The sequence below is a fragment of the Exophiala viscosa genome, assembly GCF_022695815.1.
Source record: "Exophiala viscosa unplaced genomic scaffold EDD37scaffold_2, whole genome shotgun sequence".
NCBI classification, from domain to species: Eukaryota; Fungi; Ascomycota; class Eurotiomycetes; order Chaetothyriales; family Herpotrichiellaceae; genus Exophiala; species Exophiala viscosa.
The window spans coordinates 3,918,554-3,945,705 of NW_026944354.1; the positions used below are offsets into that span (position 1 = coordinate 3,918,554).

A 27,152-nucleotide genomic window follows, 5' to 3' on the forward strand; every position below is an offset into this window, starting at 1 on the left:
AGCGGGACACAGGACATGACTGTTTACAGCGCCTCCCCCCGGGACGAGTCAGGGCACAGAGATCCAGGCCTGTCGAGGCAAGACCCATCTCATCCATCCGCTGGATTACAGTCACTTCGGGACTGTTTTATCGATGATGTTACAGACAGAAGTCAAAAGAGATGTCGTTGAAAAGGGAGCTCCGAAACTGACCATTTGATCCGCTGCATAACGAGCTCTGGTGCGGAGCAGGGGCGCCGCATGCACGTAAATCTTGGCAAATATTTCCGTAGTCCGAGTCTTCTGTCTTGGATCTCGTTCATCAACAGTGCAGTCCGGTTATTGGAATCGAAGCCAGTCCCTCGCAAGCTGGTCAGACTTTCTGCAGCAATGACGGCTGCACGTCTGTCGCCAGCAGCGAGCTTGCTGCGCAGCTCGAAACTCTTCGCTCTTCCACCACAGTTATCGCTTCCACCTACACCTCCTTCGGCCGATCCTCCTGCATACTCAGACACAGCTACCACTCCATATCCCATTCGACCAGCAATCGAGACTCCTACTTCCTCGTTAAATCAAGGCGACTGGGGTCTAAAGCGAGCATTGCCGATCAAAACCACAACAAAATCTGGCACACCAGTCATTCGGATACAAGGGGGAATCGATACTCAAGAGCATATCGCCGACTTCGAATCCGCTGCTGATCATGTCTTGACTCTACGGAAATTCCAAGAATTGCAACTCAGGGTCACTCTGCCAACAGCGAGGGACGTACCAGACTCGCAGCGCACAAGCGCATTCCATCCAGAAGTTGATCATACCACCGATGTTGAATCATCCACATTAGTAGAGAAAGCCACGACTTCATGGCTGGAGAAATCTCCATTGGAGCGTGTTGCACGGCTACCAAAACATCTCAAAGATACGTTGGATGAAGTTGCCAGGACTCGAACGGCAGAAGCTGGGTTCGAGAAGCCTGCTGCCCTGACATCTCCTGCACAAGCACCCTTTACGTCGACCAAACGAAGATGGCGCTACGCAGGCCCGTACTTGGCAGGAATGAATGGTATGGAGTTTGAAAGCTTCCTGAACAAGATCACAAGAGAACAGAGGATCGAGTTCAGAGCGTATGTGAAACAACACTTAATCAACGAGCGGCTGCAAAAGCATCGAGCAGAAGCTCTGGAGCAGGGGGAGACTGATACTGCTGAACTCCCATCAAAAGATGCCACCGAGGAGGAAGTCACGGAATATCTTCGCCATCTGCGATCAGAGCCTGGCAAATTCGGTCCCCTTATAGCCAGCTTTTTCGATCTTGCGGACGCGCCGAACCCGTCTCCCGGGTCCGCAGATCCTTGGTCATATGGTCGCGACACAATTTCAGCAGACTCCTACAGAGAGTCTGGGCCACCCACCACTCATCCCTCAGCAGGCTTGTCGTACATCAAATCAGAGAAATTTTCGCGAAACGACACCAAGGTTGGCCCATTGGAGCATCGTCCTCCGGTACCAGCCCGCTTGCTGAAGTCGATACCCACGTCGCACAGGAGATATCTCCCTCGAGTCGGTGTAGCTGGCTTTGTGGTCCCACCGCCCACGGGCGATGGGTTTGCTGGTGACTACAGCTGGCAATGGGAACCCAAGAAGGATGGACCCAAGTTGGTTGTAACTCCCAATTCCGGATCAGTTTCGCAAGCTGGAAAACTGGAAATGACCACGAAACTGGAAAAGAATTGGCTCGTGGAGGACGATGTACCTGTCAATAAGCAAGAAAAGTCTGCAAGTCAGGTCAGCGCAGCGCGGCGCTCTACGTCCACACAGTTGCCTCCTCTCGACGGTTTATCTACGCGACGCCCGAATCGTAGGGTAACGAGACCTCCTCCTGAGCCCAGTCAAGACATCAGCGAAGAGTGGGATATGTTGGTCCGAACCGCTGCTCAGAATGCGATGAGCAAACAAACATAGATGTACAAACAACTGTATAGAAATAATTCCCGGCTCAATAATAGAGTTAGGTGCATTGCTCTCTCCGGAGAGTCTTTTAAACGTATTACGTAATCAAGCACAACTCTTGGCAAGAGCGCACGCCAAGACGCGAAATTATCCCAATTCAACCTCGACGCACCCGCAGTCGCTCTTTTTACGTTGCGATCAGTTCGACTTCCCATCTCTTGCAACAAAAAGTCCCAACTCAATCGTCAAGATGGGTCGCGTTCGCACGAAGGTCAGTCAACATGCTGGGAGGAAAGCATCCAAAATCTAACAATCTTGTCACAGACCGTCAAGAAGTCAGCCAAAGTCATCATCGAGCGATACTACCCCAAGCTCACACTCGACTTCGAGACCAACAAGCGCATCTGCGATGAGATCGCTATCATTGCCTCGAAGCGTCTTCGCAACAAGGTATGTTACATTCAACACTGTGAGTGAGATCAATGTTGACAGAATTTGATTGTAGATCGCCGGCTACACCACCCACTTGATGAAGCGTATTCAGCGAGGACCCGTCCGTGGTATCTCCTTCAAACTGCAAGAAGAGGAGCGTGAGCGAAAGGATCAGTACGTCCCAGAGATCTCGGCGCTGGACTTCACCCAGAACACCGAGAGCGGACAATTGGACGTCGACTCAGACACCAAGGATCTGTTGAAGAGCATGGGCTTCGACTCTGTCCCTGTCAACGTTGTGCCAGTTGCTCAACAGCAGCAGCAGGAGCGTGGTGGCCGAAGAGTCTTTGGTGCCGATCGACGATAGATTTTTTTTGGTCGTCGTAAACCATGATTCAATTGGCCAAGAGGAGAGCATGTTCATGATGATACGGCATAAGGCGGGCGGCGTCAAGTCGATATCGGACATTTTTTTACTCTGCCGGGGAACACAAACCTTTCCCACCCTCATCCAAGACTATGGTCTACACATGATGGAGGAGATGATGGACATACCATGTTGATGGCAACCAGCTCCGGATACATGACGGCTCAAAACCCCGCGCTGAGGAACGTGAGCGCCATGAGGGAGCTCAGTGAGGTATCTACTTGCTAGCTTCAAAAGAAACAAATTCCACAAACACAAGGTGTCGCCTAGTCTGTCACAGACGAAGCTTGATTGCCAATCCTTCCTTCTTGTCATGCTGTGCCCCTCAAAGTTTGACCGAAAGGCAAGAGCCTCTCAAGGGATCTCTCCACTAGTATTATTTAAGAGACCGTAGCCAATATTTCCAACTCACAATCTTACGCAACGGTGTAGTCCCGGAGTAGTCAACCGTAGCAACCAGATAGACAACCGGTATGGACTGGGCGGACGAGTCAAATCTGTATTGCACTTTTTATTCAACAGCTGAGATTTGTCTCGAGCGTTGAAGACTGAGAAATCTTGTAGAGCCCCTTCAAGGCATCTCAATATACATCATGAATGACAAAGCACTACGAGTACCCAAGCTGGTATCAATAAGCCTTCTTTGTCCAGTATCATGCCTGATCCCAAACTTCTCAACGCCGTCGCAATGCAATGTACATATAGAATTCAACCAGACTTCGTTTTTCAATCAGCCTTTCCATTCGTCGTTCCTAATATGCCTTCCTTCCCATCAAGATGGAAATAGCCACTACTATTCCTGCTCAGGCTTTTCTTGATGGTGGTGCCGTTTTTCAGAATGTACAGCAGCATGACCACGGACATGATCAAGATGGCGAAAGAGAAGTAAGGATGGTACGTTCCAAAGTTGCGGATCTGGAAGAAGACGTTCTCGAAGGTACCGATCGTCGACTTTGGATTGAGCTTCGGTGGCGAGGCCACGACACGCGGCAGAGTTTCGAGGATAGACGTCCTTGAAGGCATGATATAGGCGCCGGAATCGGTCACATCCCAGAATCGTCGGTTCTGTGAGGTTAGCACCATCGTTTGACCAATCCAAAAAGATCAACTCACATCTTCGTCGTTGATGATTACCCGCTCGCCCTTGGAGACGTCCACACCATAGGTCGCTCGCAGCCATCGTTCCCAGAAAACGCCATCAATCCAGGCAAAGCTGACCTGCTTTCGGAAAGATTCCTCTGTGATGCTGATGACTCGGCTCTTCGCTTGCCTCAAAGCACGCTGGTCGTTACGATCTTCGGCTTCTTCGATGCGCAACTGTTTCGAGTCGCGCAACTCTTGCCTTTCAAGCTGGAAGGCTTGCGTCTGTTTGTCCATCCACTCGAGGGCAGCGTTCTTCAGCTCTCGCCTTGATTGAAGAAATTCATCTGGCCGTTCTCGAGATAAAATGCCGAGCACCACATATTTGCCAGCCATGATCTCCCTTGCGTTGGAGGCAGTCAGTTCAGGCACGATAGGCTGCCAAACCGACTGCATCCAGGTGAACACCTTGCGAAAGTCTCTCATGTCTTGTGGAGAGAGAGCATTGTAGTAGGTGGGTCGGCCGTCTCTCGACACGAGCAATCTAGGCCAGGTCGAGATTTTGAAACGGCTGGCCAAAATCTGGGAGTCGGTCTTCACAATCTTTGCGTGTCCGATCAAACTGAGCGTCAATCTGTCCAGAGCTGCAAAATCTTCAGAAGTAGTGGCATCGTCAAAGAAGTAGGCAAAGATGACTTCATCGGTCTCTTCCATCTCCTTGAACGCCGCAGCGTCGACATACTTGACGTCGCTGTCCAACGCCTTGTTGGCGAATGAAAGTAGGTCGCCCAGGCCTCGTAGACCCTCATAAGCCACACGCTCTCCACCTCGGAAGAAGTAAATGGTCGGGTAGCCGTCGACCTTTGCGTCTTTGCACAAGCGGGTTGACTGTTCGCAGTTGACTTCTCCAACGTTGAGCTTGCCTTCCATCTCCCTGGCCAACTCTAACCACGTAGGTGCCAGATGTTGACAATGTGAGCACCATGGAACATAAAACTTGATGAACCATGGGTCTTGAGACGTTGTAACGAGCTTCTGGAACGATTCTGGGGTCAAGGGCACCGAAGTGCCTTTGAGATTGGGTACAGGCCCGGTCTTTGCCCCGGATCTACCAAGTTTCGCGGTTTCAGAAGCCAGCATTGCGGAAGTGGTATCTGTGGATACCTCCGCAGCCGCATTGTTCTGCTTGTTACCTGCTGCAACCCCGGCGGCGGTGTCCTTGTCCTTCGCGAGCGGAGTTTCAGGAGTGGCGGCTCGATCAACGCCTTTGGCGCCTGGCTTGGGAACTTTGACTCCGTCTTTTGATCTCGAACCTGGTTTGATCTGTTCGAGTTTTTCTTCGACATAGTGGCTGAATGCTTCCATGGATTTTCCGCCAGTGTATTTCTCAACGATCTTGCCGTCCTTGAACAGTATGAACGTGGGCCACGCCTGTACGCCGTTCTTTGCGCAAACATCACCATAAGCGATACAATTGATTGAAGCGAAATGGAAGTTGTAGTATCCATGGAAACTGTTCGGAGAGGACAGATCGGGCTGTCCAGACTTGGTGAGGCCATCCAAAGGGTCCGAGGTCGCGTAGAACTCGTAGAGCGTCTGCCAATGGGGAGCGATGGCTTTGCAGTGTCCGCAGTATGGTGAGTAGTGCTTTACCCACCTGTGCAGAGTCAGCATTTCCCTCTTCTCAATTGCGCAGCAGGCTCACCAGTATCCATCCTTAATCGTTTCCTCGAATTTGACGCCTTCAATCTCTACCATTGGAGGCACCTTGATGCCATTGAAGGTGGTATACGTAACGGCCTCTCCGCCTTCTGCTGGCGTTTCTCCTGCCACAGCATCCTCTGACAACTCCTTTGCTTCCTTTTGCCACGGTGGAAGAGCAGTGGATGTGGCGCAAATTGCGGCAAGCGCCCATGCCAGCAAAGCTGGCCTCATAGTGAAGTTTGACCAGAGATGGTTCGATCGAGGCGACCGAGGAACGACTGAGGCAAGCGTTCACAGGCGTCGCAAGGAGGAATTCCTGGTGTTGAAGACAAAGCCGGCTATCGCAGGATCGAATGAAGTTAAGGGCGTGGATAATAGTCTGATTATACAAGAAGTGAAGGGTGTGAAGGTTGATAATATGGGCGAATCTCGAGTTGATGGAGGTTTGCCAGATGGCCACGACAGTGAAACTGGGGTTCTGGTTTAGGACCATTGGATCTGCCATCGCCCCTGCCCCTGGCGGTTGACGTGCCTTGCTGCTTTTAATGGGGTTGAGCGACGCATGCAGTCTGTAAGTGCAGGTGGCCGGTTCCGGCGGAGCATTAAGGCCAAGCACCGGATGACGTAAGTCACGAGGTCGAGAAGAGGCGCTATCGAAGCGAGGCGGCAGGACAGGATCATGCGCCACCAGCGAAACCCAATCATCTCAACTCACTGCGACCTGCCTGCTCTTGCCATAGACTTTCTCAACCACTCTCTCAAGCTATTATACAATACTTGGGGAGGTCTTTAAACACACAACTAGGCACAGAAGTCACACCTCTTCCAAGATGAAGACTTCGGCCATCCTTCTCTCCCTCCTCACCGCCGTTTCGGCCTCGTTGTTTGGTGGACAGGGCCAAAGTGCTCTTGTAGACGATGCGTTCTCGGTGCCTGGAAAGAACCCTCTGAACGTGAGAGCACAAGACAAGCCAGTTCGCAAGCTTCACTGACACACGCTGGCAGTTCTGCGCCGATCCAAAAGAGTATATCCTTACTGTTGACTACGTCGACCTATCACCGAACCCACCTGTACCGTACGTTCTCTGAATGACTCCTAGCTACGGCGCTAACTCTGGCTCACAGAGGTCAAAAACTGACCATCACTGCCAACGGTACCTTCTCCAAGGACATCGAGGCCGGCGCCACCGTCTTCCTGCAAGTCAAATATGGCTTGATCACTCTTATCAAACAAGAAGCCGATCTCTGCGATAACCTGCCGAAAATCGACATGTCTTGCCCAGTCAAGGAGGGCGTTCTGTCACTGACAAAAGAGGTTGACATCCCTAAGCAAGTGGTAAGTAATGGTCTATACTTTCACGCGAGAGACGTTGTTGACACCTGAATACAGCCACCCGGGAAGTACACTGTCCTCGCCGATGTCAACACAGTCGATAAAGAAAAGATCACTTGTATGGAGAGCACAGTCTTCTTTTCCAGACCAGGATCATCATGAGCTGGGAAGAGGCTGGGACGCAGAGAGATGGCATCCGTCGAGCGAGAATGTTCAGCATGGTCTGCATATATTTCCACCGTGGTCTTGTTTTGTCAGGCGTTGATCGACTTCGAGCTCAGGGATCCTCTACTAGCTCCATACTAATAACAAGCATTGGAAGCAAGGCATTGAGCAGTTTTCAGTGTGCATTGCATGTTTCTGCGCTATCAAATATGAACTGAGATCGCCACACCACTTCATTCTTTGGCACACCATTTCAGTTTGACCTAACGTGACAAAAAATCTGGAAGTCGGTCCCCTCGAACCCTCTCTAATTACCTCTTCTTGTCCTGCAATTCTTCTAAGACACTTAGTGAGTTGAGGACTAGACAAGTCGGGCACCCAACAGCGACTCGTCCAGAAGAGGCCCAACCAACCAGACCACAGCATAGCCAACTTCATCGTAAGTGGGTGCCCACCACATATTGTGGTGTGTTGCCTTGAATTTAGGGACATATGCAGCAGAGAATCTCGAGACTTGAAATCATCAACGCAGGATTATTTTGAGGCGGTGAGGTGTGGTGAGGTGAGGCAGACTCCGTTGATCTGACTTCTTGCACGCAGATGGAACAATCCAAATTCAGAAGTGTACTTCACCAGCTCGACTAATAGCATCCCAAGCGAGTATGGGACATCATGACGAGGTTGCAGTGCTGATGGTGCCCTTCAACAACGAGCCTCTGCACCGTGCGCCGCCAAAATGAAACGGTCATCCAGAGTCTGGTGCTTTACCAGCATACTGCCAATGCTATTTCACATTAGGGCCAACCTGGATAGAGTCAGTTAGCAAGTGCACAGACAGATCTGTGCACAAGATACGTGGGAAAGAAAGCTCGGAATATGGGTAAGTGCCCTGTTGGACCAATTTATTAAGAGCAACCATGAGGGCGTTCCCAATGAGGCCTACTATCAGACATCGGAAGGACTTCATGTGCCGCATTGTCCAATGTTTTCTCAGAGAGGCCATCATGGATTATTGGAACAGCCTGTTGGTTCACATATATTTCAACAAGTCATGATGGAGATGGCTCGGCCAGGGGCTTCAGCCTTGCCCAACTTGATTACGTGATCATGGCCTTCATATCTTACGTCTCTTCGCCTCAATGAAGGCCAGCTCCATGGCGTTCCTCCGTCAAGCAAGAAAGGTCCGAACGTATCCTTGCTCGGAGAGTCTCTCATGCGTATGATGCGACTTCCAGCGCTAGGTCGCAACCATTGCCCATGGTCTATTTCGCTCTCTTCCTGACATTCATCTTTTCTACCGTCCCGTCGATCCAGGACACACATTCCCCTTGTCCACTGTCCAGTGGTTTCTATTCTGATATCTTCCGGCGAATCCGTTGTCGGAGCCCACCCGAGTCGCTAGCTGTGAGGACATACCAAATGCAAACCGGATCATGTAAGCTCAGGTCCACGCTTGCGTACCGGTGCTCTGCTCTTCGGAAGAGGCGCGCATCTCGAGAGCTGGCCCAATTTCTTGTGTGTTCTTCACTTTCGCCGGGTCCCTTTTCGAACAATGAAGCCGATGCAGCCTTGATATGTCAGGGCGATATCATACTGACCACGAGTCTACGTAGATGTAGACTTCCCCAACTGCTTATGCCAAAGGCTGATCTTTTTGAATTATATCAGGGGCCATGTCATGTTTGGCCGAATTTATCTTTGAAGATGTCCCATGCGGGTCAGATGGTTCCCATGGCGAGACCACGCCAAAGGCCCACCCTCAGTCAAGACCCCCAAAAGCTCATTTACACGGGCAGCCATGGAAGAATACGATGGCTTGGTCGGCCTCCAGTGCGCATGCACATTTACTTTGGCATACATTGTGCCAAGAGTGCTTGCAAGTGGTGATGGTATTTATGTCGGCAATTGGGGGTTCTCGGAGAGGTCCGATCTTTGCACCTTTAAGCATCGGAAGACATGCGAGAAAGGGGTCCAGATACAGCAGTACTGCTTCTCCAGCATATTGGGCTGGACTTTCTCAGATAGGCGCAAAGACTTCGTTCACTATCAGGTGGTCTATTATGTGCGACCAAGGGTCAGCGGCATGGCTTATAGGAGTCAAATCTGGACAATACTGCGAGGACATGAAAGGAGCAAGATGCAAGCAGTGGTACACAGAGTGGGAGAAATGGTGTCAATGGGTTGTCTAAGAGTATGGCATAGAGAGTGCTTAGACTGGAAGCCGACTGTATCAACTCACTGGTATTGCGTTCTCAGATCCTGTTGCTTCATCCGCCTTCCCTATACAGTACTCAAACATCGACCAGAATTTCGCGGTATCCAAGCCTTTTGGAATTCGGATCCCATCCTTGGACGGGGTGACAATAGTCGGCCGGCACTCTTTCCCTCGAGTAAGACTTCGACATTGTACCGGTCGTTGTATCCGTCGAACTCTATCCTGTCGACAGGGTCATCGCAGTCAGCCAAGATAGCTGCAACAGCAAGCGGGTCGTGTAACGGCGAGCCCGTCTTCAAGTGAGAGTGCTTTGCATATGACATCTGGCAGAATAAAAGGAGTTCGTGGAAGGCGAGTCGTACTTTTGTGGTGCCATATATTTTGTCCATGATTTCTTTGCCGCAGCACACATGATGCGTCAAATCTAATGGTACGAGAATTGTTTTGTTCCGGAGCTCGTGAGTGCCCGAAAGCACCATATGTGCTGATTCCGGATCACATAGTATGTTGAACTCGATGTATGGATCCCAAGTGCCTTGAGGTGAAGTGGCACTGGACGAGCCGGCGCAAAATCCATGGCCAATCACCCCGCCCATTATACTTAGTCCTCTGATATGGTGTTGTATCTTGGGATACTTCGTAAAAAGGACTGCGATGTTGGTCAACGGGCCTATAGCGACAAGCCAGGCGCTGCCCCTGGGAGTTGCAATTAATGTTTTATACATTTGGTCGGCGACATCCCCATCTAGAGCCGATTGAGATGGCTTGGGTAAGAGGTCTGTATCTCCAAGCCCGCTCGGTCCTGGTATGAGTGATCAGCTTTAGCTTGTGGACTTTCGTGGCGCTCAAGATACGACCTACCATGAAAATATTCTCCGTTTATAGTCTGTCGATACAAAGGCTGTGACATACCCGGGACAACTGGTATCGACTTTCCGATCAACTCGAGTATGCTGAGCGCATTTTCGGTCGTCTGTGCGAGTGATGTATTTCCAAACACAGTACTGAGTCCTAGGAGGTTCATGGACGGGTGGTACGCTGCGGTAACAATGGCACATGCATCCTATGTCGAGCATTAGCATTGTAATCGGAAGCCGAAGGCGTCTAACGGCAATGGTATATATACTCACGTCATGTCCTAATTGTCAAGCCATTGTCAGCGTTGCGTGAGGCGTCCATGAGTGATCAGCTATACATACCTGGATCACAATCAATCCAAACTGGTATCCGGTCTTGAGTTATTGCTTTCATGGTCCCACGAGACCGAGCTCGAATCTCCCACCGCTGTGAACGATGACCTTAGAATCTTGAGCAATTAGAAGATTATGTTCTACAGTAGGTATTCAAGTAGCCAGCCGACTTGTAAAGGATTGGAAGGCGGGTTGTTATTTGAGTTTGGGGGTCACCACGATACCAATGGATGTTATCAGTGGTGGAGTGCAACCGAGTTAATGCTCTCCACAGCTCGGAATTCACCACGTCGCCAAGAGGAATCTTCTCTTATATTTCGAAGAACCCCCAATTTCACTACTTCCTTGCTTAGATTTTCTTACCCCCAAAAGCATGGAACCCCGGACACGGAGTCTTAAGACAAGCCCAGGATCGTTTGACAGGAAATTCTGTTGCGACCAGCCTGCATGCTCCAAGGCTTTCACTCGGAGAGAGCATCTCCAGCGGCACCAGCTGAACCTCTGTGAAATGTAAAACTTTGGTGTCCCGTAACAGGGAGTTAGGGGTGTCGGGCACCCAGGTATCGAACGTGCCACTGACCTCTCGCACCTCATAGACCAAAAGGCTCCAAAATGGCCTTGCCCACAGTGCCATAAAAAGTTCTTTCGGCTTGATCTGCTGCAACGACATGGCATGGTCTCTCATGGGATTTCCATCCCAGAAGCACAATCATCCAGAACGGGACTGCGGAAGCACGAAGCATCCGAGCGAAGGTCAAATAGCCGATCATTGAGGCGCAAAACTCCACTGGAGCAGGTCTCAAACGATCAAAATTATGATGCCGACCATCTTGAGGAAGGCGAGGTTCTCGTTGGCCCGTCATCAGCACCCTCTTTGTTGGACAACGTATCAAGCGCGTCCCGGGAACAGGACTGCCAAACACCTACCGTTACTGTGCGAAGCTTATATGCTCTTCAGGAAAAGCAGTCTTCTGACCCCTTGCCCCCGGATCCCCAGACTACTGTGAATGGAAACGCAATTACCGAGGAACAGTCGCATCGTGTTACCCATGCATGTGAACTCGACGCCCTCAACAGTCCAGAAGTGTTCCGGTGGGAGAATGAATTGGAGCCTCAGCACCTATTTGACTCGCATGATCACGGCCTTGGATGGTTATTCGACGATGACTCCCGAGAATCTAGTCTGCTAGATGATGGAAACATTCCATCATTTTTCAATCTCGATGGCCAACTGACAAGTTTCGATGACTTCTGGAGCCACAAGGCTTCCCTCCCCACCGGCACCTCTTGCCCTGCATCAGCTGCTGAGCCTGGCATCGAAGTCGACTTGGCAGCGATGGTTTCCGAACCACCAGGTTGTCACTATAAAATCTGTCACGCCCTTACACAAAGACATCGTGATCAGCTTCTATGGTCGCTCCGGGCGGATTTTCCCGATCTCTGCATTGCAGACCCGCTCCTTTCGCTCAACAATCTACAGCATGGGCTACATCTTTATTTCAAACACGTATCTCCCGAATATTCGATTTTCCATTCTTCTCTGGTCACTCAATCCGAGACGAAAGAAAACGCGATTCAAGAATGGTACGGAGAGCGACCATCTTGGCATCTAATTTGGGCAATGATAATACTTGGATGGCTATGCCCAAGCTACACCAGTGTAAGCGATGGACGGAAGATATTTAACATGAGTGCAGGAATTCACAAAGCACTACGAACCCATGTTCTGGCAGTAAGTAATGTCCAGTATCCACGGCTTTTCGCTATCTGTCTGCCACTGTCACAATCGCATCAGGAAGGTGAGTAAAACTAACGTTGACCACACAGCATATTTTCTCAACACCAAGTCCGTCTTTATCGCTAATACAACTGCTTTTCCTCACACTGGTCTTTGCTCGATATTATGGACGCTCCGAAGAAGCGTCCGGTTTTGCCATCAACATACATGGGGTACTCATTGACGTAAGCATGACAACGGGGACCCCCATCAGACTTCCGAACAGGTTTGGTCTATCTGATACTTACATGGGATAGACTGTTCGAAGACTTGATACCCGCGATGACTGTGTACTTGCGTCCGGCGAAAAGACCGAGAACCTTTCGACGGAGATGAGATGGTTCAATTGGATGAAAGTCGAAAGCCTGAGACGGTATATTGACACCAAGTTTTTCTTACTCTCGATCATTTCTTTTCTGGACATCAAAATTGACGAAAGGCTAATCTGGGGGTAGGATCATATTTCAAACGTTTATTCTCGACGTTCAGCAGATGATGCTTCACGGCAGCGAACTGAGGTTCTCTCCTTTTGAGCTGAATTTTGTTCCTCCGTGCGAAGATGAGCTTTGGTACGCTCAGTCAGCGGATGAGTGGCACGAAATCCAACAGCAAGCCAATGCTGACGACCGGCGTGGCGACGAAGACAATTACCTTCGCCTGCTGAAACACTTTTGGAACCACGCTCCAAGCTATCCATTCTCCAACGGCGCAATAAGCACGCTCGATCAAGACACAACTTGGAGTGTGCCCTCCACCGTCTCGAACCAAGCGACGGATTCCCCGTATTTGCATTTTCTCGAACTTCTCGGATGATTTTGTACGGAATTATAGCGGTTGCATGGGATATCCGACGTCAAAGTAACACGAACCTTTCGCCTTTCCGCCTAAAGGCCCGCAGGCGTGCCGGTGGCAACTCTTCGTCAAGTGACTGGGTACCCGTTGAACTTTCTTCTCATGTTCAAAAATCCTTTGAGGAGTGGATTTCGTGGTGGACTTCGCAGACTTTGACATTGTCCATCAAGCATGTTGCACTTACGTGGCGAAATTGCACGTGCATGTTTCGCCTGGCCCATGCATTATATGAGGTTGGCTCTTTCGATTTCCAGATAATTTCTGGTCGGGCCATGATCGAAGGTCGGACTATCAGGGCCTCGGAATACCTTGCAAGTCAGAGGAGGTTCAAGCAGTGGGTAAAGCAGGACAATTCTCTACACGCAGTCTTAGAGGCGTCCAAGGTTATCCGCGACCGCCTCAGGACGGAATTCTCGTCAACCGTCCACTGCCACCACTGCTCATGGTTGCTATATCTTGCAGGTCTGTTGTGTTGGCTGTATGGATTCGCCCTGCGGAACGGGTGGCAGACGAGTCTGACCCATCCTCACGGAGACAAACAAGGAGTATCATCCCGATCAGATTTAGGACTTGTTCATGCTGGTTTCGGCACAGAAGCTTGTGAAGCATACCTTGATGCTGCCATCTTTGGTATACAACAAAAGCTTGGCCCCAACCAGGATGGAAGCGACGGAGCGCACGTTGATCTGGCGTCCAAGCTTCAGTATACTCACGGGGTCTTGATCACGCTTGCTGACATGTTGGCAAAGCACACCGAGGGCAGAAGAAGTTGGCTGATAGAAGATGCGATCGTGAACTTGAGGAGACTTACTTAATGTCTGGAAGACAAGCGTGGATCAGAGATGGAAGACCTGGGGCCCTTGGGGCCGCAACAAATCACACATGCAACGCGTTAGCTGACTTGGATCGGATATTAGTAGTCCAGACAGGGAATGTCACCGTAACATTGTCTCTCCTGTGGCAGATCTGCGGCTAAGATGTATGCTTTCAACAAAGATTCTGTACGGAGTAGTGATAGCGTAGTCACACCCTCTGAGTGACCAGATACCCCGGTAGAGCCCCGGTCATGGCCTAATTCGCTGCTCAGATCGAACTGCCAGCACTTCGTGAAGATAGGCATTTGACCCCTGATTGGTTGGAGAAGGGTACTGACCCATCTTCCACTTGGAGTATCGATAAGGTTGCAGCCAGAAGACCACCTGCCTGTACTCCAACACCACTCACACCACTATTATTGTAGTTGTTACCCTGCAGGATTCGCGTACTTGATCCGTTGGTATATCTTTGACTATGCCTCGACTCTATATAATGATAAGGTCCAGTACGAGGAATCTCTCCATACTTCCACGACGGGCATGCCCGTTTTGCAAACACCAGCAAACCGGTCGTCTCTTTGAACCCGCCATCGATTCAGCTCGTCGGCATCCGAGACACCCTGTCAAGGAGAAGTTTCAAACAAACCAAGATGGTCAACTTATCTGCTATTCGTGTTGGTCCCGTGCGATGTGAGTTTTGGACTCCCACCACCTGATCACCCAACGTGCTCGCAAATTGACCTCAAATGCCCAGACAACTCGCCATGGACTCAGGTCATCATTCTCGGTTTCGTAACTTTCTGTTCGGTGGGCATGTTCAGTGCTGTCTCAAACTTGGGCGCTGGGCAAGTCTCCTGACGAAGTTGTTCTGGAAACGCTGCTGACGCTTGGATCAGTGGAACTATGGATACTCAATTGAGTGACATAGCCAACAGTGTTCTTTACGCAGTATTTGCGATTACAGGGTTCTTCGCTGGCAGCATCAATGTATGAGCCCAGAAAACTCCGATTTGTGACGTGCGATCACTGTCGCTAACGTACAGCCAGAACGTCCTAGGTCCCCGCCTGACCTTGTCTCTCGGCACAACTGGGTACTCTCTCTACATTGGATCTCTCTGGTGTTTTCAAAAGAATGGGACAAGATGGTTTCTTATCCTCGCCGGTGGGATTCTCGGTTTCAGTTAGTCCACCATACCATGGTACTGGGTCATCTCCATCTGCTAACCATCTCATTCTTCAGCTGCCGCTCTGCTCTGGGCTGCGCAAGGTGCCATTATGATGTCGTATCCTCTTGAGAAGGACAAAGGCCGCTCGTTTTCTCTCTTCTGGTCTATCTTCCAGCTTGGGACCCTTGTTGGCTCTGCTATCGCTTTGGGCATCGAAGCCCACTCGACCCTCCCATCCGTTTCCACTGGTGTCTACCTAGCTTTCATGATCATCATGTTGACTGCCATTGTGACAAGCTGGCTGCTTCTGCCTCCCCGTAAGTGACTGTTTCCACTGAAGAATGGTTTTTATCACAGCTGACTGAACGCCAGATCTGGTCGTTCGTGGCGACGGGACTGTTCCTCTCCTCGAGGACTCCATTAGTCCTAGGAGGGAGTTGCATGAGTTCGTCCAGCTCTTCAAGGACTGGAGAATGCTTGCACTCTTGTAAGTGCTCCATGAAAAATCGCCAACCGTGAATACGAGTCAGTCAGATCGCTTACTTTATGCTCAACGTGCAGCCCCATGTTCTTCAGTTCCAATTACTGTACGTATCCCTTTACTTGAAGTCAATAATGCTTTTGCAGTTGCTAATTGTACACAGTCTACGCTTACCAGGGTGCCATCACCGCTTTCTTGTTCAATGGTCGTACGCGAGCGCTTACTGCCCTCCTCACTGGTCTTGGATCTATCGTTGGATCTATCCTGATTGGGTTTGTGACTGACCGACTCCCTTTCGGCCGCCGAGCTCGAGCTTTGGGTGGTGTTGTCGCCGTTCTGCTCATGAACATCCTCATCTGGTGCGCTGGCATAGGCTTTCAGGTCAAATTCACCCGCGCTGATGAGGTTATTCTTGGTGATAAGCGTCCTTGGGACTGGAGCGTTCACGCAGCTGCTGGGCCCATTGTACTCTTAATGGCCTGTGAGTAGCCTTTCGCTACAAGCTTTGTGATATGGCTTGCTCCTCGCGTACTGACCAGACTTACCCTCAAGACTACATTGCGGACGCCATGTACCAAGGCCTGGCTTACTACACGATGTCAGCAATGTCGAACGATCCATTCAAGCTCGCCCGTATGGCTGGCTACTACAAGGGTGTTCAGAGCGCCGGCTCTGCTGTCTCATTCGGCATGGATGCTGTCAAGGTAAGCCTCCTCCTCAAACCATGCCACAACTGAGCATGTGACTGACACAACCATAAGACTGCATTCCTCGGCGAGATCCTGATCTCGTGGCTCATGCTGCTCATCTCTCTGCCTCTTTGCGCATGGGTTCTCATGACCATTCGCGAGACCAACTATGAGGTCGAGGGAACTGCTCGTGTTGAGACTATGTTGGAGGAGAAGAACATCGCACATGAGCACAAGAATACTCCGGAGGAGAAGACCGAAGCCATCGCGATGCCCGAGGGTCAAGGCGGCCCTAAAATGGACAATGTCGTCTGAAGCAGCTTCGAACGTGCGGGTCTTTTCGATGGGAGCCTAATGACTTTGGTATAACATACATGCCGTCGGCAATCGACGGGAAATAAGGCTGGGGAAAGCAGGGGAATATACTTGATAGTGGTCTAAGGTTTTGACAGTACCCGTATCACAGTAGCCTAGGGAGCCTCCCTAGCCTCGGGCTTCTAGGCATCCCTTGCCCCCAGCCAAAGCTTAAACGCTGCGACTCAAGTTAGGCTTCCAAGGTTCCTACCTCGGCACACTTTACACTTTACAGTTCTCTTACTTTGTATGCACCAGTATAACCTTCAGTGAACAGCTCCTACAACTACCACCTCACACTCATACATGCTGCTTGACACTGAAAAGCCTCATCAAAAAGATCCCACTTCCAGCGTGGTGTATAGTCATGGCGTTCCTCAAGCTCGTCGCACGGCGCCATCCATGGCGGACACTGTCTTTCTTACGAACACAGTCAGCAAGATCATACGCTGTACCCTCGATATCGAAACAAGTGAAAATCTCACGACCATTGCCGAAAGGCATATGGGACAGCCACATGCACGTCGTCGAGCCTGAAAAGTTCCCACTACACCCAAGCGCCAAATACAAACCGCACGCGCACACGCTCGCGGACGCCAGGACATTTTACGCACAGTTCGGCATCGACAACATGGTCCTCGTCCAACCGTCCATTTATGCCAACGACAACAGCTGTATGCTCGCAGCGCTACGTGAACTGACACCCAAGCACGGTCGAGCAGTCGTCGGCCTGGATCCGCATAAGATGGACCCCGACACTACGCAGAAGTGGCACGCCCTCGGTGTCCGCGGAGCTCGCGTCAATCTGGTATCAGTTGAACGAGAAGTCAGCGAATCCGAGCTGCGAAGCGAGTTACAAGCATATGCCCGCGTGCTGAAGCCTCTCGACTGGGTACTCCAGCTATATATTCCTCTTCATCTGGCCGTCCCCTTGGAGAAAATCGTGCCAGATCTCGGCGTGAAAGTGTGCATCGACCACTTTGGCTGGCCGTCTCTTCCAGAGCCATACGACCCCTCACAAGCGCTTGACCCGTATGGATTGAACGGATTCGAGTCACTAGTCACGCTTCTGCAGAGGAACACCTGGGTCAAGCTTTCCGCGCCGTATCGATTGTCTAAGGATCCTGACATGCGGGACCTGGATCCGATCGGACGGGAACTCATCAAGGAAGCTAGAGACCGAGTCGTGTATGCGACGGATTGGCCGCATACCAGATACGATGATATCGACTCGGTGCCATTCATAGAACGGTGTTTCGAGTGGTGCGGTGCCGATACTGGGTTGATCGAGAAGCTTTTCAGAGATAATGCTGAGGAGCTGTGGGACGCTCCGGCGAGCAGGTAACGACCTAATCACTTCGAATTGCAAGCCAATTACAGTAGAGGAAACATCTTCGGTACTAGGCTCCCACGAGTGGGAGAAGACTCTCACGCGGCACGTTCTCTGGCGCCGCCTGTTCACCCGCTCAAAGACCTACTTGCCACCAAACAAGACAACCTCCAAAATGATCGCTGAGCAAACGTCCCACAACTCCCTCAAGACGTGTGGAACTTCAACTCGCCAGCCATGACTCTCAATCTCTTGCCGAAGAACTGCAAGAAGACGATGATGAAGAACGCGAACGCGCAGATAGCAGCCTGAATGCCGAACGACGTCTTTGTCCCCTGCGCGTCCGCCCACGTTACCTGGAAGTACGAGATGATGAACCCGCCCGCCGTGCGACAGAAGTTAATCCAAGCCGACGTCTCGCCCGACGCTTCAGGGTAACTGTCCAGATTATACGCATTCAGCGCAACGGTGGTGATCATGATACCGAACACATACAATCCCCAGAACACGGCAGTTACCATGTAATGGTACGCATCTTCGAGGGCGAATCCAAGTCCAACAAGACCAGCGAGCATGAACGGCGTGGACAGCCAGATGGCGCGCAGACGGACTTCCGGCTCAAAGTGCCCGGCGTGTTTGGTGATGTAACTCCTTGCGATGAAATCGTGCAGCCAGTGGCCGCAGACCTCGCCGAGCAGCGCCGCGACGATAGGCGTGAAGTAGAAGTACCCGATCTGTTTGGGGCCGAAGTTGTACAGTGGCGTCAGGAAGATTGAGAGGGTGGTATTGATGCCGACGACCCATGCGAATGTCAGGAGGTAGTAGAATGACGAGAGGAAGACGGTGGGCTTGAGAATGACTTTGATGGGACGCATGAGTGCTTCACCGAGACTGTTGCGGAGATGGCGGGACCGGTACTGCGAGATGCCTAGGAGTCGGGAGATTTTGCTTCCTCGGGGTGGTTGGTCTGAGGCGGGGATGCGGCGGTCGTAGTATGTCTCGTCGACGAAGAGGATGGCTAGGACGAGGCAGAGAGCAGTCTGATAGTGGTTAGTCATGTGATTCCGTTACGTGCGCGGGGTGGACATACCTCTGCAATATATACCTCAAAAGGAACGCGCCACGACTGCGTACTGATGATGAACGCAGCGAAAAGCGGACCGAAGTAAGGCGACAAGATAATGAAGGCACTCCAGATATTGATCTTTCGTGCCCTCTCATGAAAGAAAAACATATCATTAATGAACATGAGACCTCCTCCCTGAGCGACTGTGCTGAAGAACCCGTTCAGGATACGCCCGGCCATGAACACCTCGAATGACTGAGCCGCTGCGCACCAGATCGCCGTTGCGGTCGCCAGAACAAGAAAGTAGAACAAGACGGGAAGACGGCCGAAGTAAGCTGCCAATGCGACGACGACGACGCCGCCCGCGCCCAGCATGAACACATTACCGGCTTGCGAGTGGTTGACGTGGTCCTCCGTCATGTGCCAGACCGCCGCCTGTGGGATCAGCGTGACTGCTCCTGTGGCACTTCCGTAGTCGGGAAGGAAGGCCGTCATGGAGATGATGATCAAGATGACATGCTTCTTGACGCGGCTCCAGTTGAGAGGATCGTTGGGGTCGGACGAGGGTTGTGGGAGGAGAATCGTGTGGCCATCGCGCGCTCGCTTGAGGTTGGCATGCCCAGGGTCGGCGGCGTCGATGATGTATCCTTCTTTATTCTGAAATTCGTGCAAGTCTGTCACGTTTTCCACCGGCGTTGGCTCACCGAGTTCTTTGTCCTCGACCATGATGGAGTCTTGCGTTCTTCTTAAAGGATGGGCGCAAAATGTTGTTGGGCTTGCAGAGAAACGGACAGACTTACACTCACTGTCAGATGCCGAGATGGGTGAAGAAGTCAGAAAATAAAACGAGACACCGAGGTAGGACGTTTATCAATGTCGGTCAGTCTCACGCACTTGTGCTTTTGAGGTATCCCATCCGTCAATCCGAAGGTTTGTGGGGTCGAGGCGGCACTGTTTTCGAGGGTCATGGAGAGCCAACCCCAGAACATGCCCCGGAGGAGAGTCGTCGGAGAATTCCCACGTTTACCCCCAGGACTTTCCCAGGGTCACCTCCAGGTATAGCACCCGGCTGGGGTAGCCTGCAGTGCCTGCTATGACCAGCAAATCAGCGAGTTGGTCGTCCTCGTGTTCTACGAGGATTTCACGCAAAATAGCCTCGGGTCATCGTGAAAAGTTCGATCACCATCCAGTAAACCGTCGACAAAGGCATGTCGAATGCCGATCCCACCCACCTGAAGATACAGAACAACTGATGATTTGTCGGCTTGGTCTCGCTTATGCAAGTCTGGAACTTATCATTTGTAGGAATGGTAAATGATAACGGCAACCGTGCAACACAATCCCATCTCTATTGTCAGGCTGACCTCAGTGTGTGGGGATTTACCTTGCAGAACACCCAAGTCGACGTGGAGAAATAATGCATGTCGCTGAAGGTCGGTTCCGGGCGAATCAAACGTACAAAGTACATCAGTCCTGTCTCCGAGGCACGGTGGGTGCTCTTCCGCAACAGTCGCCATCACAGCCTGTTGAGGTACTGAGGCTGGGTAAAACGAAGTTTCAATTTCAGTCTCGTGACCAGCATCGGAGATTCATCTTTTGGGTGATTCGAATTTCTGCTCCGGCTTACCTTGACAGGGGTGGCCTAAGAAGGGTTTATGTCGAGGCTTTGCTGTTCTCATATAAGGCGTCTTACGCACATTAATTGTGTCGTTTGCAATATCTTTACATACCATTCCTGGATGGGACGTTGTTTTTGTCTTCGAAGCGGAAGAAATGAGGTCTTCTCCAAATTTCCGGCTGCGGCGAGGGAGACCTTTTTTGATGTACCGGGCCCCACGTCTAGACATGATCAGTGCGATATCGCAATCTGGCCAGCGATCACCGGGCACCGAATGGCTTTAGCACGCTTAAGGTATTGTGAGTCGTACACAGGGTCTCGATGTTTGGCGGATTACACGCAAGACTCTCTTGACCCATGGTGTGAAAGTCGGAGTCCGCGGACGACATGAGGGCATCGGACATCACTTGCCGCGGCTTTGTACTCCAACAGAATATTCTCATTCTGTCAGCAAGTTCTGCTGCAGTTCCCGTGCGGGTTATCTGTCAAGTCACCAAGAAGCTTTGAGCCGCGCTGACAAATTGGCAAAGAGAAGCTCCCGTCTCCGTTCCCGTCCACTCCAAACTCGGTCCGCCTCTACCAGAACCCGGTGACGATATCGCATCTTGCGGGGTCTACATAGGAACCTGTCACCCATCATCTGTTAATTGTCAAAGACATCATCTCGCAATCGTCTCTTATTCACAATGTCGCTGTCCAGCTGTTGCACTACCGGCTTTCGCTGGGAAGGCACCCCCAAGGGCAAGGAGACCACACTCGGCGACAACAAAGCTTATGTGACGGGCTCGAACAAGGACGCCGCAGTACTGATTGTCCATGACGTCTGGGGTTGGACCTTAAACAATGCTCGAATTTTGGCTGATCACTATGCCGAGGAGGCCGACGTGACGGTTTATCTGCCTGATTTGTTAGTGCCCAGGATCACAGCATATTATGTTCTTGGCTGACCCTTTGACAGCTTTGGCGGTGAGGTCGTCGATCTCGATGCACTTGGACCGCCAAAGGAAGGTGCCAAACCATTCGACCTTGGAGCCTTTATAGGTCGGAACAGCAAGGATATTCGAAAACCAGAGATTTTCGCTGCTGCGACCAAGCTCAAGAAGGAACTCGGTTACAAGAAGGTCGGCGCCATTGGATTCTGTTATGGTGGCTGGGCCGTCTTTCAGCTTGCAGCTAAGGGTAAGCTGTCCCAATGGTCGCTACGCACTATGTATCAAGTCACCGCTTTACTGACAGATTTGGTGTCTGATAAAGGCAATGATCTCGTGGACTGCATCTCCACGGCGCATCCATCCCTTCTTGAGAAACCTGAAATCGACGCGGTCAACAAGCCCTTCCAACTGATCATACCAGAAACCGATCCTCAATTCACCAAGGAACTAGCAGACCACTATTTCCAGGTTTTGCCATCATTGAAGCTCGACTCCGACTACCGCTATTTCCCTGGTTTGGTCCATGGCTTTGCGACCAGGGGAGACACGAGCGATCCGGTTCAGAAGGAGGGCTTGGAACGAGCAAAGGATGCAGCCGTGAGCTGGTTCAAGCAGTATCTGCATTAGACTGCGAATACACTCACATGATGTGCCGGCTGCTGGTGTCTAGCGCTTTCGACCATGAGATACTTCGTGCTTGATGGGTATGAAGAATGAGCCATGGCTGGCAATGAGATGTGGCTAGCGTATTGCACAGCGCACAATCAGACTATTCTTCCCACTTCCGGGCTTTTATTTTTTATGAAAATGTGACTTGACTTCCCTCGATATCTGAATAAACACATCATGACCGCCATAGTGACCCATGAGAGGTGTGAACAGGACGAGTGCCATTTCGAGAAAAGTCCATAAGCCAATGCGATTTCCCTGATTGGTCAATTCGTCACAAGAGTCTGCGCCTGATTGACCCTGTGCTCCGCCGAAACGCAGTATCCGCTCCGAAAGCTTCCTCCAAAAAACAGCTTCAATTACGATGATATCAAACCACAATCCAAGCTGGACACGACTCTCCGTCCTAACCACATAATCTCATAACGCCGTCGGGCTCATATTGCGACAACATGGCAATCGCTCAAGAAGGTTTCCAGGGCTCAGGGCGCACCCCTCTGCGCGTCTACAACAAACAACCCACCTACAACACCTACGTTTCACCTTATGGACCTAAGTACGTACTCGGCCTTTCGTCAGCTGGCGACAGAATCAGTTCAGCAGGCCCCAGGCTATTCTCGGAGATTTTCTGATGGATACTAACATCTGTCCCACAGAACAAAGCACATCCCCAACCTCATGGGTCTGAGTATGGGCAAGGCTCTACGATACGGCTACTACGCATCTGGCTTCGGTGTCGCCGCGGGCGTATTCGCCCTATTCTTCTTCGCTGAGGTTCCTAAAATCCGAAACGATATTCTGTCGAGAGTCCCGGTGATTGGCGATTACTGGGTGCGAGAGATCCCAGCGGAGGACAATCCTTTTTAAAGAATTACAGCGGTCCGGAGAATATGGAGAGTGGTGGAAGGGGTGCCGTTGAACGCAGAAAATCACAGACGAGATGTATATATTACTATGGCACGGCGAGAGAAAGCAGTGGGTGCGATGCCTGCTTCAAGTGACGCAAGCATAGGGCAATGGAGTTAGACAATACATTTGATTACCACAATCAACGTTTGGGTTTCATGGTTGCATTTTGACTCTACTGGAACATCCATCATCTTGCTTAGCCAGTGATGTGTTGCCTGTGGGACAAGCGTGAAGGGACAGAGACGTGGTGGACGCAGTGATCTCGATCTTGACTCGAATTCGGAAATTGTATATACAGGCTTGCCACTCGACGCCATGCGAAACAAGCATCTACACTCTATCACCCCGGTCAAAGTACTCCCATTGTCCCGGTGGTATCTTTTCTTCGAGCTCCTCCCATCTAGTATTGGTTAGCAGAACGTCCACAGAACGCAGTGAAAAGGCATGCACATACACATGATTCATCAACATCTCATCCACAAGTGCCAATTCACCTTCAGCGACTTCCACCACCTCTTCGATCAGGCCAGCGCCAATCTTGTTTTCGATTGTCTCAATCCTGCACAACAGTCAGTCATCGGCTCTGTACTTACTCGATGCCCTGGAATCCTGGAAGTAAACATACTGTTCCCTCGTCAAAGGCGGCTCGGCCTCGATGTCTTCAACAGTGGCGACTTCTCCGTGCTCAGCCGCTTTATCCACCTTCTGAACCTCGGCCGCAAGGATAGCTGCCTTCTTCTCGGCTTGGGATGGCGAGTTTGGTCCCTCCGCAAGTGCATCCTGCCTCGTCACCGCACCATCCCAGATATCCACGCGGTCGACGTGTGCTTTCTCGCTGCCCAGCGATCCATCCTCATTCAGTAGTTTATTGTATGCCGCAGAATTGGCTTCGATGTGCTTGCGTGCTCGCTCGAGCCACGCCTCGTATCCCTCCGGTTTCTGTGCTTCAACAATCTCGAGCCGGTGCTTCGTTAGAGCTTCGGTCGACTGTCTGTAGACCGAGCTTGCTGGTATCTGGGCGAGCTTCTTCAGGGTCTGACGGTATGTGTAGATGAGGGCGGGACGGGGAGATGGGTGTGTAGAGAGACCTGTGAGGCCGGTCGGGATATCGGGTTCAAGGTATTTTGAAGCCGACTTGACGGTCGCAAATAAGCGCGAGGTCGCGCGCATCGTGGGCCACTCGATACGAAGAGTCTGGGGCGGATAGTTGAGGAGGTTCGTTGCGATAGTATGTGGTGTTCGCCGGCTTTACAACTACTAGTAGCTTGGGGATGTATTGAATCTTGACGTCGAGCAATGCTCGGGCTTGGCGCCCCGGACTTTACCTGCAGTGATATGTAAACCCTGCACCTTCCTTCATTATTACATTTGCGACAACGACCTAAGGTATACATCTGTTCAGTGAAACTTGCAAAGTCTTCTACTCATATTGATTATTGATTAAGATATCTCGGCCCACAGACTCTGACATCACGCCATGATGTTACAGTTTCGAGTCAAGTCGTCTATATCTTCTTGATCCACCCTCATCGCTTGAAAGCTACTAATAAATTCACTCAGTTGTTCCATGCTCGTCTCGTCGTACTTAGACAACACAGTCCCCGGCACATTAGCAAGCCAGTTGTCACGTCCCGAAAGGCTTTCAGCGGCTTCAAGGCTTCTTTGAGATGATTCCAGCCTTTCGAGTTTGGCTTGTGCTAGCAACCAGTATTCTGGAGCCCGTCGCATGAACCCTGTCCGCTTCCAGACTTCATGCCGACCCAGTTGAGACGGACTTGGCTCCAGATGGACATGCCCATGGCAGTCTTTGAAGCCGTTCACAGATCGGAGTCTCCAGATGTCTTTCCAATTGATAATGGCGTTAGCCATTGCCGCCAATTGTGACTCGGACCCAAAGCCGGGGTCGATGTGGAAGATCAAATTATGAAATGCAGATACAATGGTCCAAAGATTGAGGACCCCGGCATGAGCGAGGTACTGTTGGGTAACAGGTCCAATATCTTTCTGACCGAAATATTTAATGGAGGCGTAAAGAGTGGTGCGTTTGCAGCAAAGTGGATGAGCGGTCCATTCGCGGACCTTTTGGAAGCAATCTTCGGCAGTACAGGCTTGGAAACAAGGCTCAGGGCAGGCCAAGTCGTTGGTCATCTCACGTATGATCATTCTGGGAGGCACATTGTTGAAAATGGTGAAAGCCGTGTCGAGAAGGAAGATATACATTATGGTACGGATCAGTTCTTCTCGCAGCACGAAATCCTTCCAAGAGAAGTCCTGGAGTTGCAGTGCTTTCCAAGGACCATGATTTGCGTACCTCATGAGATCACGTGCGGTGGAAATCAATAAGACAAAGCGTTGTCTTCGAATCCTGACTTTGGCCGCGTCGCGCCCTTCCCAGTTTTGGTATAGGCAGACAGCATAGGCAGCTTGGAGGGAACGCAGCCTGGCTTCCAGCTGCTCGGGAGGACAGGGTACAGTTGTCGATACTCTCGAGTCAAATGTGGTCTCGTCCGAGAAAACCATTTCCTCCACCACGTCGAACCATGCCTTTGCCTTCTCGCGATCAGCAGGATTCGGCGAAAGGGTTGCCCCGATTAGAGCCATGGGGGCAAGAAGACGGCAAGGGCTTGCTTGTGCATTGAAGGAGGGTTTGTGGATCGTTGGGACGTTGGGGTACCACAAACCCCAATAGTATTCGAGATATCGAGACAGATTGTTCGGATGAAAGAAACTGATGCAAGCAGTCTCCACAAGTGCGGACCAGTCGCCTACTGTCAAGCTCACATCTGAGAAGCCAGACATGACGATGACCTTGATAGCGGCAACTATTTCGTGACTTTTCGACGACAGTGTAGTGTTCCGGGCCTCCAAAGTGGTCGTCTGGCCGCCATGGTCAACTATATGAGACTCGGCGTCCTGTGGTGTCCCTGTATTGTCTTCCGCAAAGATGGACGTCTCGAACCAGGGCGAGAGGAAGAACGGCTCCGTCTGAGACTGAAAGGTGAATTCGCTGTCAGGCGATGCGATACTATGCGGCAGCTCTATCCTGTCGTAAGTTTCGAGGCTGTCCTGACGAAATTTTGACCTAGCCTGTTTGGCTTCTTGCTCGAAGGAGAGCGTTCGCTGCTCCTCCCGGCTATGTGGAGGCAGATTCCATCGACTTGGTTCAGAGAACCCAACGCCTGGAGGATGTTCCGCCAACAAAGAGCTGTCTACCTCAAAAGCGCCACTCATTCCAGAGTCATTGCTGGTGAAGCGAGTAAGGAATTCGAAGGGATCAGTGAGCTCTTCTTCATCGTCACTGTCACCCATGGATGAAGACAGACTAGGGGAAACGCACTCGACATGCGACGTGTCCAGCGTCCGGTTGGAAGGATTCCCGATGCGTTCAAGTTTTGTGTCTGACTCTGGGGCCGAGGTGGTCAAACCACATGGTCGTTGGTCCTTCAGCCATGAATATGTGCAAGTTGAATTCTTCAAGGTACACGTGTTGCAAGGCTGCATGGAGTTGCACGCTCTCTTCTGCCTTGCGCACCGATCGCATGCTGTTCGATTGGTCTTTAACGTTTGATCTGTTTCAGGCGATGAGCCAGCGCGGCCCGGACGAGCAAGACAAGTCAGAAAGTGACGCTTGAGGACATCCTTTCGCTTGAAGCCTTTGCCGCAGGCTTGGCAAAAGTGAGAGGAACCGCCAGTATGGGATGTCAGATGACGTTGCAGATGTTCTCGCCGACTGTAGGTCGTGCCACAGACTGGGCAGACAAGTCCCTGTGTCATACGATGAGCTTTTGCCGCCATTATGCACGAGATCAGGTAAGTCTCGCGCTGTCCAATATCTCCCAGATGATAGGTCTCTAGTGAACAGAGATGTGTCGAAACAAACTGTGCCGAGGAAGTCGAAGCTAAGGTGGGGACCCCGCTCACAGCGGAACCCCCCTCGTATTCTCCGTGGTTGTCGTAGCCTTGGGGATACTCCACCCCCACCAGACACTCCGCTGAAAACAACATCAAAGCCGGCATTG

At 51.2% G+C, this 27,152-nt stretch overlaps 14 protein-coding genes across 14 annotated transcripts; 9 read left to right on the forward strand and 5 right to left on the reverse strand.

Moving 5' to 3' along the window:
- The first annotated feature begins 311 nt into the window (after nucleotides 1-311).
- Nucleotides 312-2,062, forward strand: EDD37DRAFT_624178 (mitochondrial ribosomal protein MRP51). The gene has a single exon (XM_062816150.1). The coding sequence runs from the start codon at nucleotides 370-372 to the stop codon at nucleotides 1,939-1,941; it is 1,572 nt and encodes a 523-aa protein (XP_062673969.1). The 5' UTR covers nucleotides 312-369; the 3' UTR covers nucleotides 1,942-2,062.
- Nucleotides 2,063-2,079: 17 nt separating this feature from the next.
- EDD37DRAFT_290725 (40S ribosomal protein S17) lies at nucleotides 2,080-3,147 on the forward strand. The gene is made up of 3 exons (XM_062811132.1): nucleotides 2,080-2,200; nucleotides 2,254-2,379; nucleotides 2,435-3,147. Exons 1-3 carry the CDS (start codon nucleotides 2,180-2,182, stop codon nucleotides 2,726-2,728), a joined length of 441 nt encoding a protein of 146 aa, XP_062673970.1. The 5' UTR covers nucleotides 2,080-2,179; the 3' UTR covers nucleotides 2,729-3,147.
- Nucleotides 3,148-3,514: 367 nt separating this feature from the next.
- Nucleotides 3,515-5,803, reverse strand: EDD37DRAFT_560276 (protein disulfide-isomerase; the record flags this gene model as incomplete). Its single annotated transcript, XM_062813838.1, has 3 exons — nucleotides 3,515-3,853; nucleotides 3,902-5,525; nucleotides 5,574-5,803. The coding sequence occupies 3 exons, from the start codon at nucleotides 5,801-5,803 to the stop codon at nucleotides 3,515-3,517; spliced, it is 2,193 nt and encodes a 730-aa protein (XP_062673971.1).
- Nucleotides 5,804-6,260: 457 nt separating this feature from the next.
- Nucleotides 6,261-7,132, forward strand: EDD37DRAFT_292522 (ML domain-containing protein). The gene is made up of 4 exons (XM_062811138.1): nucleotides 6,261-6,525; nucleotides 6,578-6,648; nucleotides 6,698-6,908; nucleotides 6,963-7,132. The coding sequence occupies exons 1-4, from the start codon at nucleotides 6,403-6,405 to the stop codon at nucleotides 7,065-7,067; spliced, it is 510 nt and encodes a 169-aa protein (XP_062673972.1). The 5' UTR covers nucleotides 6,261-6,402; the 3' UTR covers nucleotides 7,068-7,132.
- Nucleotides 7,133-8,650: 1,518 nt separating this feature from the next.
- Nucleotides 8,651-9,304, forward strand: EDD37DRAFT_292586 (uncharacterized protein). Its single transcript, XM_062811139.1, has one exon. It carries the CDS (start codon nucleotides 8,744-8,746, stop codon nucleotides 9,257-9,259), a length of 516 nt encoding a protein of 171 aa, XP_062673973.1. The 5' UTR covers nucleotides 8,651-8,743; the 3' UTR covers nucleotides 9,260-9,304.
- Nucleotides 9,232-10,742, reverse strand: EDD37DRAFT_624189 (Inosine/uridine-preferring nucleoside hydrolase domain-containing protein). Its single transcript, XM_062816151.1, has 4 exons — nucleotides 10,485-10,742; nucleotides 10,416-10,423; nucleotides 10,147-10,348; nucleotides 9,232-10,087 (listed from the first exon to the last, which is right to left on the reverse strand). The coding sequence occupies exons 1-4, from the start codon at nucleotides 10,534-10,536 to the stop codon at nucleotides 9,351-9,353; spliced, it is 999 nt and encodes a 332-aa protein (XP_062673974.1). The 5' UTR covers nucleotides 10,537-10,742; the 3' UTR covers nucleotides 9,232-9,350.
- A 91-nt stretch (nucleotides 10,743-10,833) lies between these two features.
- EDD37DRAFT_692356 (uncharacterized protein) lies at nucleotides 10,834-13,919 on the forward strand (the record flags this gene model as incomplete). The annotated part of the gene is made up of 6 exons (XM_062820038.1): nucleotides 10,834-10,985; nucleotides 11,072-12,207; nucleotides 12,303-12,437; nucleotides 12,510-12,703; nucleotides 12,762-12,994; nucleotides 13,084-13,919. The coding sequence occupies exons 2-6, from the start codon at nucleotides 11,149-11,151 to the stop codon at nucleotides 13,917-13,919; spliced, it is 2,457 nt and encodes an 818-aa protein (XP_062673975.1). The 5' UTR covers nucleotides 10,834-10,985; nucleotides 11,072-11,148.
- Nucleotides 13,920-14,342: 423 nt separating this feature from the next.
- On the forward strand, nucleotides 14,343-16,803 carry EDD37DRAFT_624203 (major facilitator superfamily domain-containing protein). The gene is made up of 10 exons (XM_062816152.1): nucleotides 14,343-14,609; nucleotides 14,674-14,764; nucleotides 14,816-14,906; nucleotides 14,967-15,099; nucleotides 15,160-15,402; nucleotides 15,458-15,572; nucleotides 15,647-15,672; nucleotides 15,730-16,047; nucleotides 16,119-16,270; nucleotides 16,328-16,803. Exons 1-10 carry the CDS (start codon nucleotides 14,570-14,572, stop codon nucleotides 16,568-16,570), a joined length of 1,452 nt encoding a protein of 483 aa, XP_062673976.1. The 5' UTR covers nucleotides 14,343-14,569; the 3' UTR covers nucleotides 16,571-16,803.
- Nucleotides 16,804-16,855: 52 nt separating this feature from the next.
- On the forward strand, nucleotides 16,856-18,050 carry EDD37DRAFT_292659 (uncharacterized protein). The gene has a single exon (XM_062811140.1). The coding sequence runs from the start codon at nucleotides 16,977-16,979 to the stop codon at nucleotides 17,952-17,954; it is 978 nt and encodes a 325-aa protein (XP_062673977.1). The 5' UTR covers nucleotides 16,856-16,976; the 3' UTR covers nucleotides 17,955-18,050.
- On the reverse strand, nucleotides 18,050-20,105 carry EDD37DRAFT_292725 (major facilitator superfamily domain-containing protein). Its single transcript, XM_062811142.1, has 3 exons — nucleotides 19,858-20,105; nucleotides 19,030-19,800; nucleotides 18,050-18,979 (listed from the first exon to the last, which is right to left on the reverse strand). The coding sequence occupies exons 2-3, from the start codon at nucleotides 19,729-19,731 to the stop codon at nucleotides 18,146-18,148; spliced, it is 1,536 nt and encodes a 511-aa protein (XP_062673978.1). The 5' UTR covers nucleotides 19,732-19,800; nucleotides 19,858-20,105; the 3' UTR covers nucleotides 18,050-18,145.
- A 1,057-nt stretch (nucleotides 20,106-21,162) lies between these two features.
- Nucleotides 21,163-22,265, forward strand: EDD37DRAFT_292678 (Alpha/Beta hydrolase protein). Its single transcript, XM_062811141.1, has 2 exons — nucleotides 21,163-21,530; nucleotides 21,582-22,265. The coding sequence occupies exons 1-2, from the start codon at nucleotides 21,310-21,312 to the stop codon at nucleotides 22,180-22,182; spliced, it is 822 nt and encodes a 273-aa protein (XP_062673979.1). The 5' UTR covers nucleotides 21,163-21,309; the 3' UTR covers nucleotides 22,183-22,265.
- A 322-nt stretch (nucleotides 22,266-22,587) lies between these two features.
- On the forward strand, nucleotides 22,588-23,277 carry EDD37DRAFT_624222 (ubiquinol-cytochrome-c reductase complex subunit-domain-containing protein). The gene is made up of 2 exons (XM_062816153.1): nucleotides 22,588-22,780; nucleotides 22,881-23,277. Exons 1-2 carry the CDS (start codon nucleotides 22,677-22,679, stop codon nucleotides 23,089-23,091), a joined length of 315 nt encoding a protein of 104 aa, XP_062673980.1. The 5' UTR covers nucleotides 22,588-22,676; the 3' UTR covers nucleotides 23,092-23,277.
- On the reverse strand, nucleotides 23,278-24,500 carry EDD37DRAFT_624224 (NADH dehydrogenase 1 alpha subcomplex 5). Its single transcript, XM_062816154.1, has 3 exons — nucleotides 23,759-24,500; nucleotides 23,588-23,692; nucleotides 23,278-23,533 (listed from the first exon to the last, which is right to left on the reverse strand). Exons 1-3 carry the CDS (start codon nucleotides 24,301-24,303, stop codon nucleotides 23,464-23,466), a joined length of 720 nt encoding a protein of 239 aa, XP_062673981.1. The 5' UTR covers nucleotides 24,304-24,500; the 3' UTR covers nucleotides 23,278-23,463.
- Nucleotides 24,501-24,603: 103 nt separating this feature from the next.
- On the reverse strand, nucleotides 24,604-26,928 carry EDD37DRAFT_606874 (uncharacterized protein; the record flags this gene model as incomplete). The annotated part of the gene is made up of 1 exon (XM_062814929.1): nucleotides 24,604-26,928. One exon carries the CDS (start codon nucleotides 26,926-26,928, stop codon nucleotides 24,604-24,606), a length of 2,325 nt encoding a protein of 774 aa, XP_062673982.1.
- Nucleotides 26,929-27,152: the final 224 nt, after the last annotated feature.

Excerpts from the sequence above, each read along its gene's own strand:
- EDD37DRAFT_624178 (XM_062816150.1), top strand. The coding sequence starts at position 370 with ATGACGGCTGCACGTCTGTCGCCAGCAGCGAGCTTGCTGCGCAGCTCG.
- EDD37DRAFT_290725 (XM_062811132.1), top strand. The coding sequence starts at position 2,180 with ATGGGTCGCGTTCGCACGAAG. Across the intron at positions 2,201-2,253 it reads TGGGTCGCGTTCGCACGAAG|ACCGTCAAGAAGTCAGCCAA; the intron begins GTCAGTCAACAT and ends ATCTTGTCACAG. Across the intron at positions 2,380-2,434 it reads CGAAGCGTCTTCGCAACAAG|ATCGCCGGCTACACCACCCA; the intron begins GTATGTTACATT and ends ATTTGATTGTAG.
- EDD37DRAFT_292522 (XM_062811138.1), top strand. The coding sequence starts at position 6,403 with ATGAAGACTTCGGCCATCCTTCTCTCCCTCCTCACCGCCGTTTCGGCC. Across the intron at positions 6,649-6,697 it reads TCACCGAACCCACCTGTACC|AGGTCAAAAACTGACCATCA; the intron begins GTACGTTCTCTG and ends TCTGGCTCACAG. Across the intron at positions 6,909-6,962 it reads TTGACATCCCTAAGCAAGTG|CCACCCGGGAAGTACACTGT; the intron begins GTAAGTAATGGT and ends ACCTGAATACAG.
- EDD37DRAFT_292586 (XM_062811139.1), top strand. The coding sequence starts at position 8,744 with ATGTCATGTTTGGCCGAATTTATCTTTGAAGATGTCCCATGCGGGTCA.
- EDD37DRAFT_624189 (XM_062816151.1), bottom strand. The coding sequence starts at position 10,536 with ATGAAAGCAATAACTCAAGACCGGATACCAGTTTGGATTGATTGTGAT. Across the intron at positions 10,088-10,146 it reads AAACGGAGAATATTTTCATG|GACCGAGCGGGCTTGGAGAT; the intron begins GTAGGTCGTATC and ends CACTCATACCAG.
- EDD37DRAFT_624203 (XM_062816152.1), top strand. The coding sequence starts at position 14,570 with ATGGTCAACTTATCTGCTATTCGTGTTGGTCCCGTGCGAT. Across the intron at positions 15,573-15,646 it reads TGGAGAATGCTTGCACTCTT|CCCCATGTTCTTCAGTTCCA; the intron begins GTAAGTGCTCCA and ends CTCAACGTGCAG. Across the intron at positions 15,673-15,729 it reads GTTCTTCAGTTCCAATTACT|TCTACGCTTACCAGGGTGCC; the intron begins GTACGTATCCCT and ends AATTGTACACAG.
- EDD37DRAFT_292659 (XM_062811140.1), top strand. The coding sequence starts at position 16,977 with ATGGCGTTCCTCAAGCTCGTCGCACGGCGCCATCCATGGCGGACACTG.
- EDD37DRAFT_292725 (XM_062811142.1), bottom strand. The coding sequence starts at position 19,731 with ATGGTCGAGGACAAAGAACTCGGTGAGCCAACGCCGGTGGAAAACGTG. Across the intron at positions 18,980-19,029 it reads TTGAGGTATATATTGCAGAG|ACTGCTCTCTGCCTCGTCCT; the intron begins GTATGTCCACCC and ends AACCACTATCAG.
- EDD37DRAFT_292678 (XM_062811141.1), top strand. The coding sequence starts at position 21,310 with ATGTCGCTGTCCAGCTGTTGCACTACCGGCTTTCGCTGGGAAGGCACC. Across the intron at positions 21,531-21,581 it reads ACGGTTTATCTGCCTGATTT|CTTTGGCGGTGAGGTCGTCG; the intron begins GTTAGTGCCCAG and ends ACCCTTTGACAG.
- EDD37DRAFT_624222 (XM_062816153.1), top strand. The coding sequence starts at position 22,677 with ATGGCAATCGCTCAAGAAGGTTTCCAGGGCTCAGGGCGCACCCCTCTG. Across the intron at positions 22,781-22,880 it reads GTTTCACCTTATGGACCTAA|AACAAAGCACATCCCCAACC; the intron begins GTACGTACTCGG and ends TCTGTCCCACAG.
- EDD37DRAFT_624224 (XM_062816154.1), bottom strand. The coding sequence starts at position 24,303 with ATGCGCGCGACCTCGCGCTTATTTGCGACCGTCAAGTCGGCTTCAAAA. Across the intron at positions 23,693-23,758 it reads CCGCCTTTGACGAGGGAACA|GATTGAGACAATCGAAAACA; the intron begins GTATGTTTACTT and ends ACTGTTGTGCAG. Across the intron at positions 23,534-23,587 it reads GAGATGTTGATGAATCATGT|ATGGGAGGAGCTCGAAGAAA; the intron begins GTATGTGCATGC and ends AACCAATACTAG.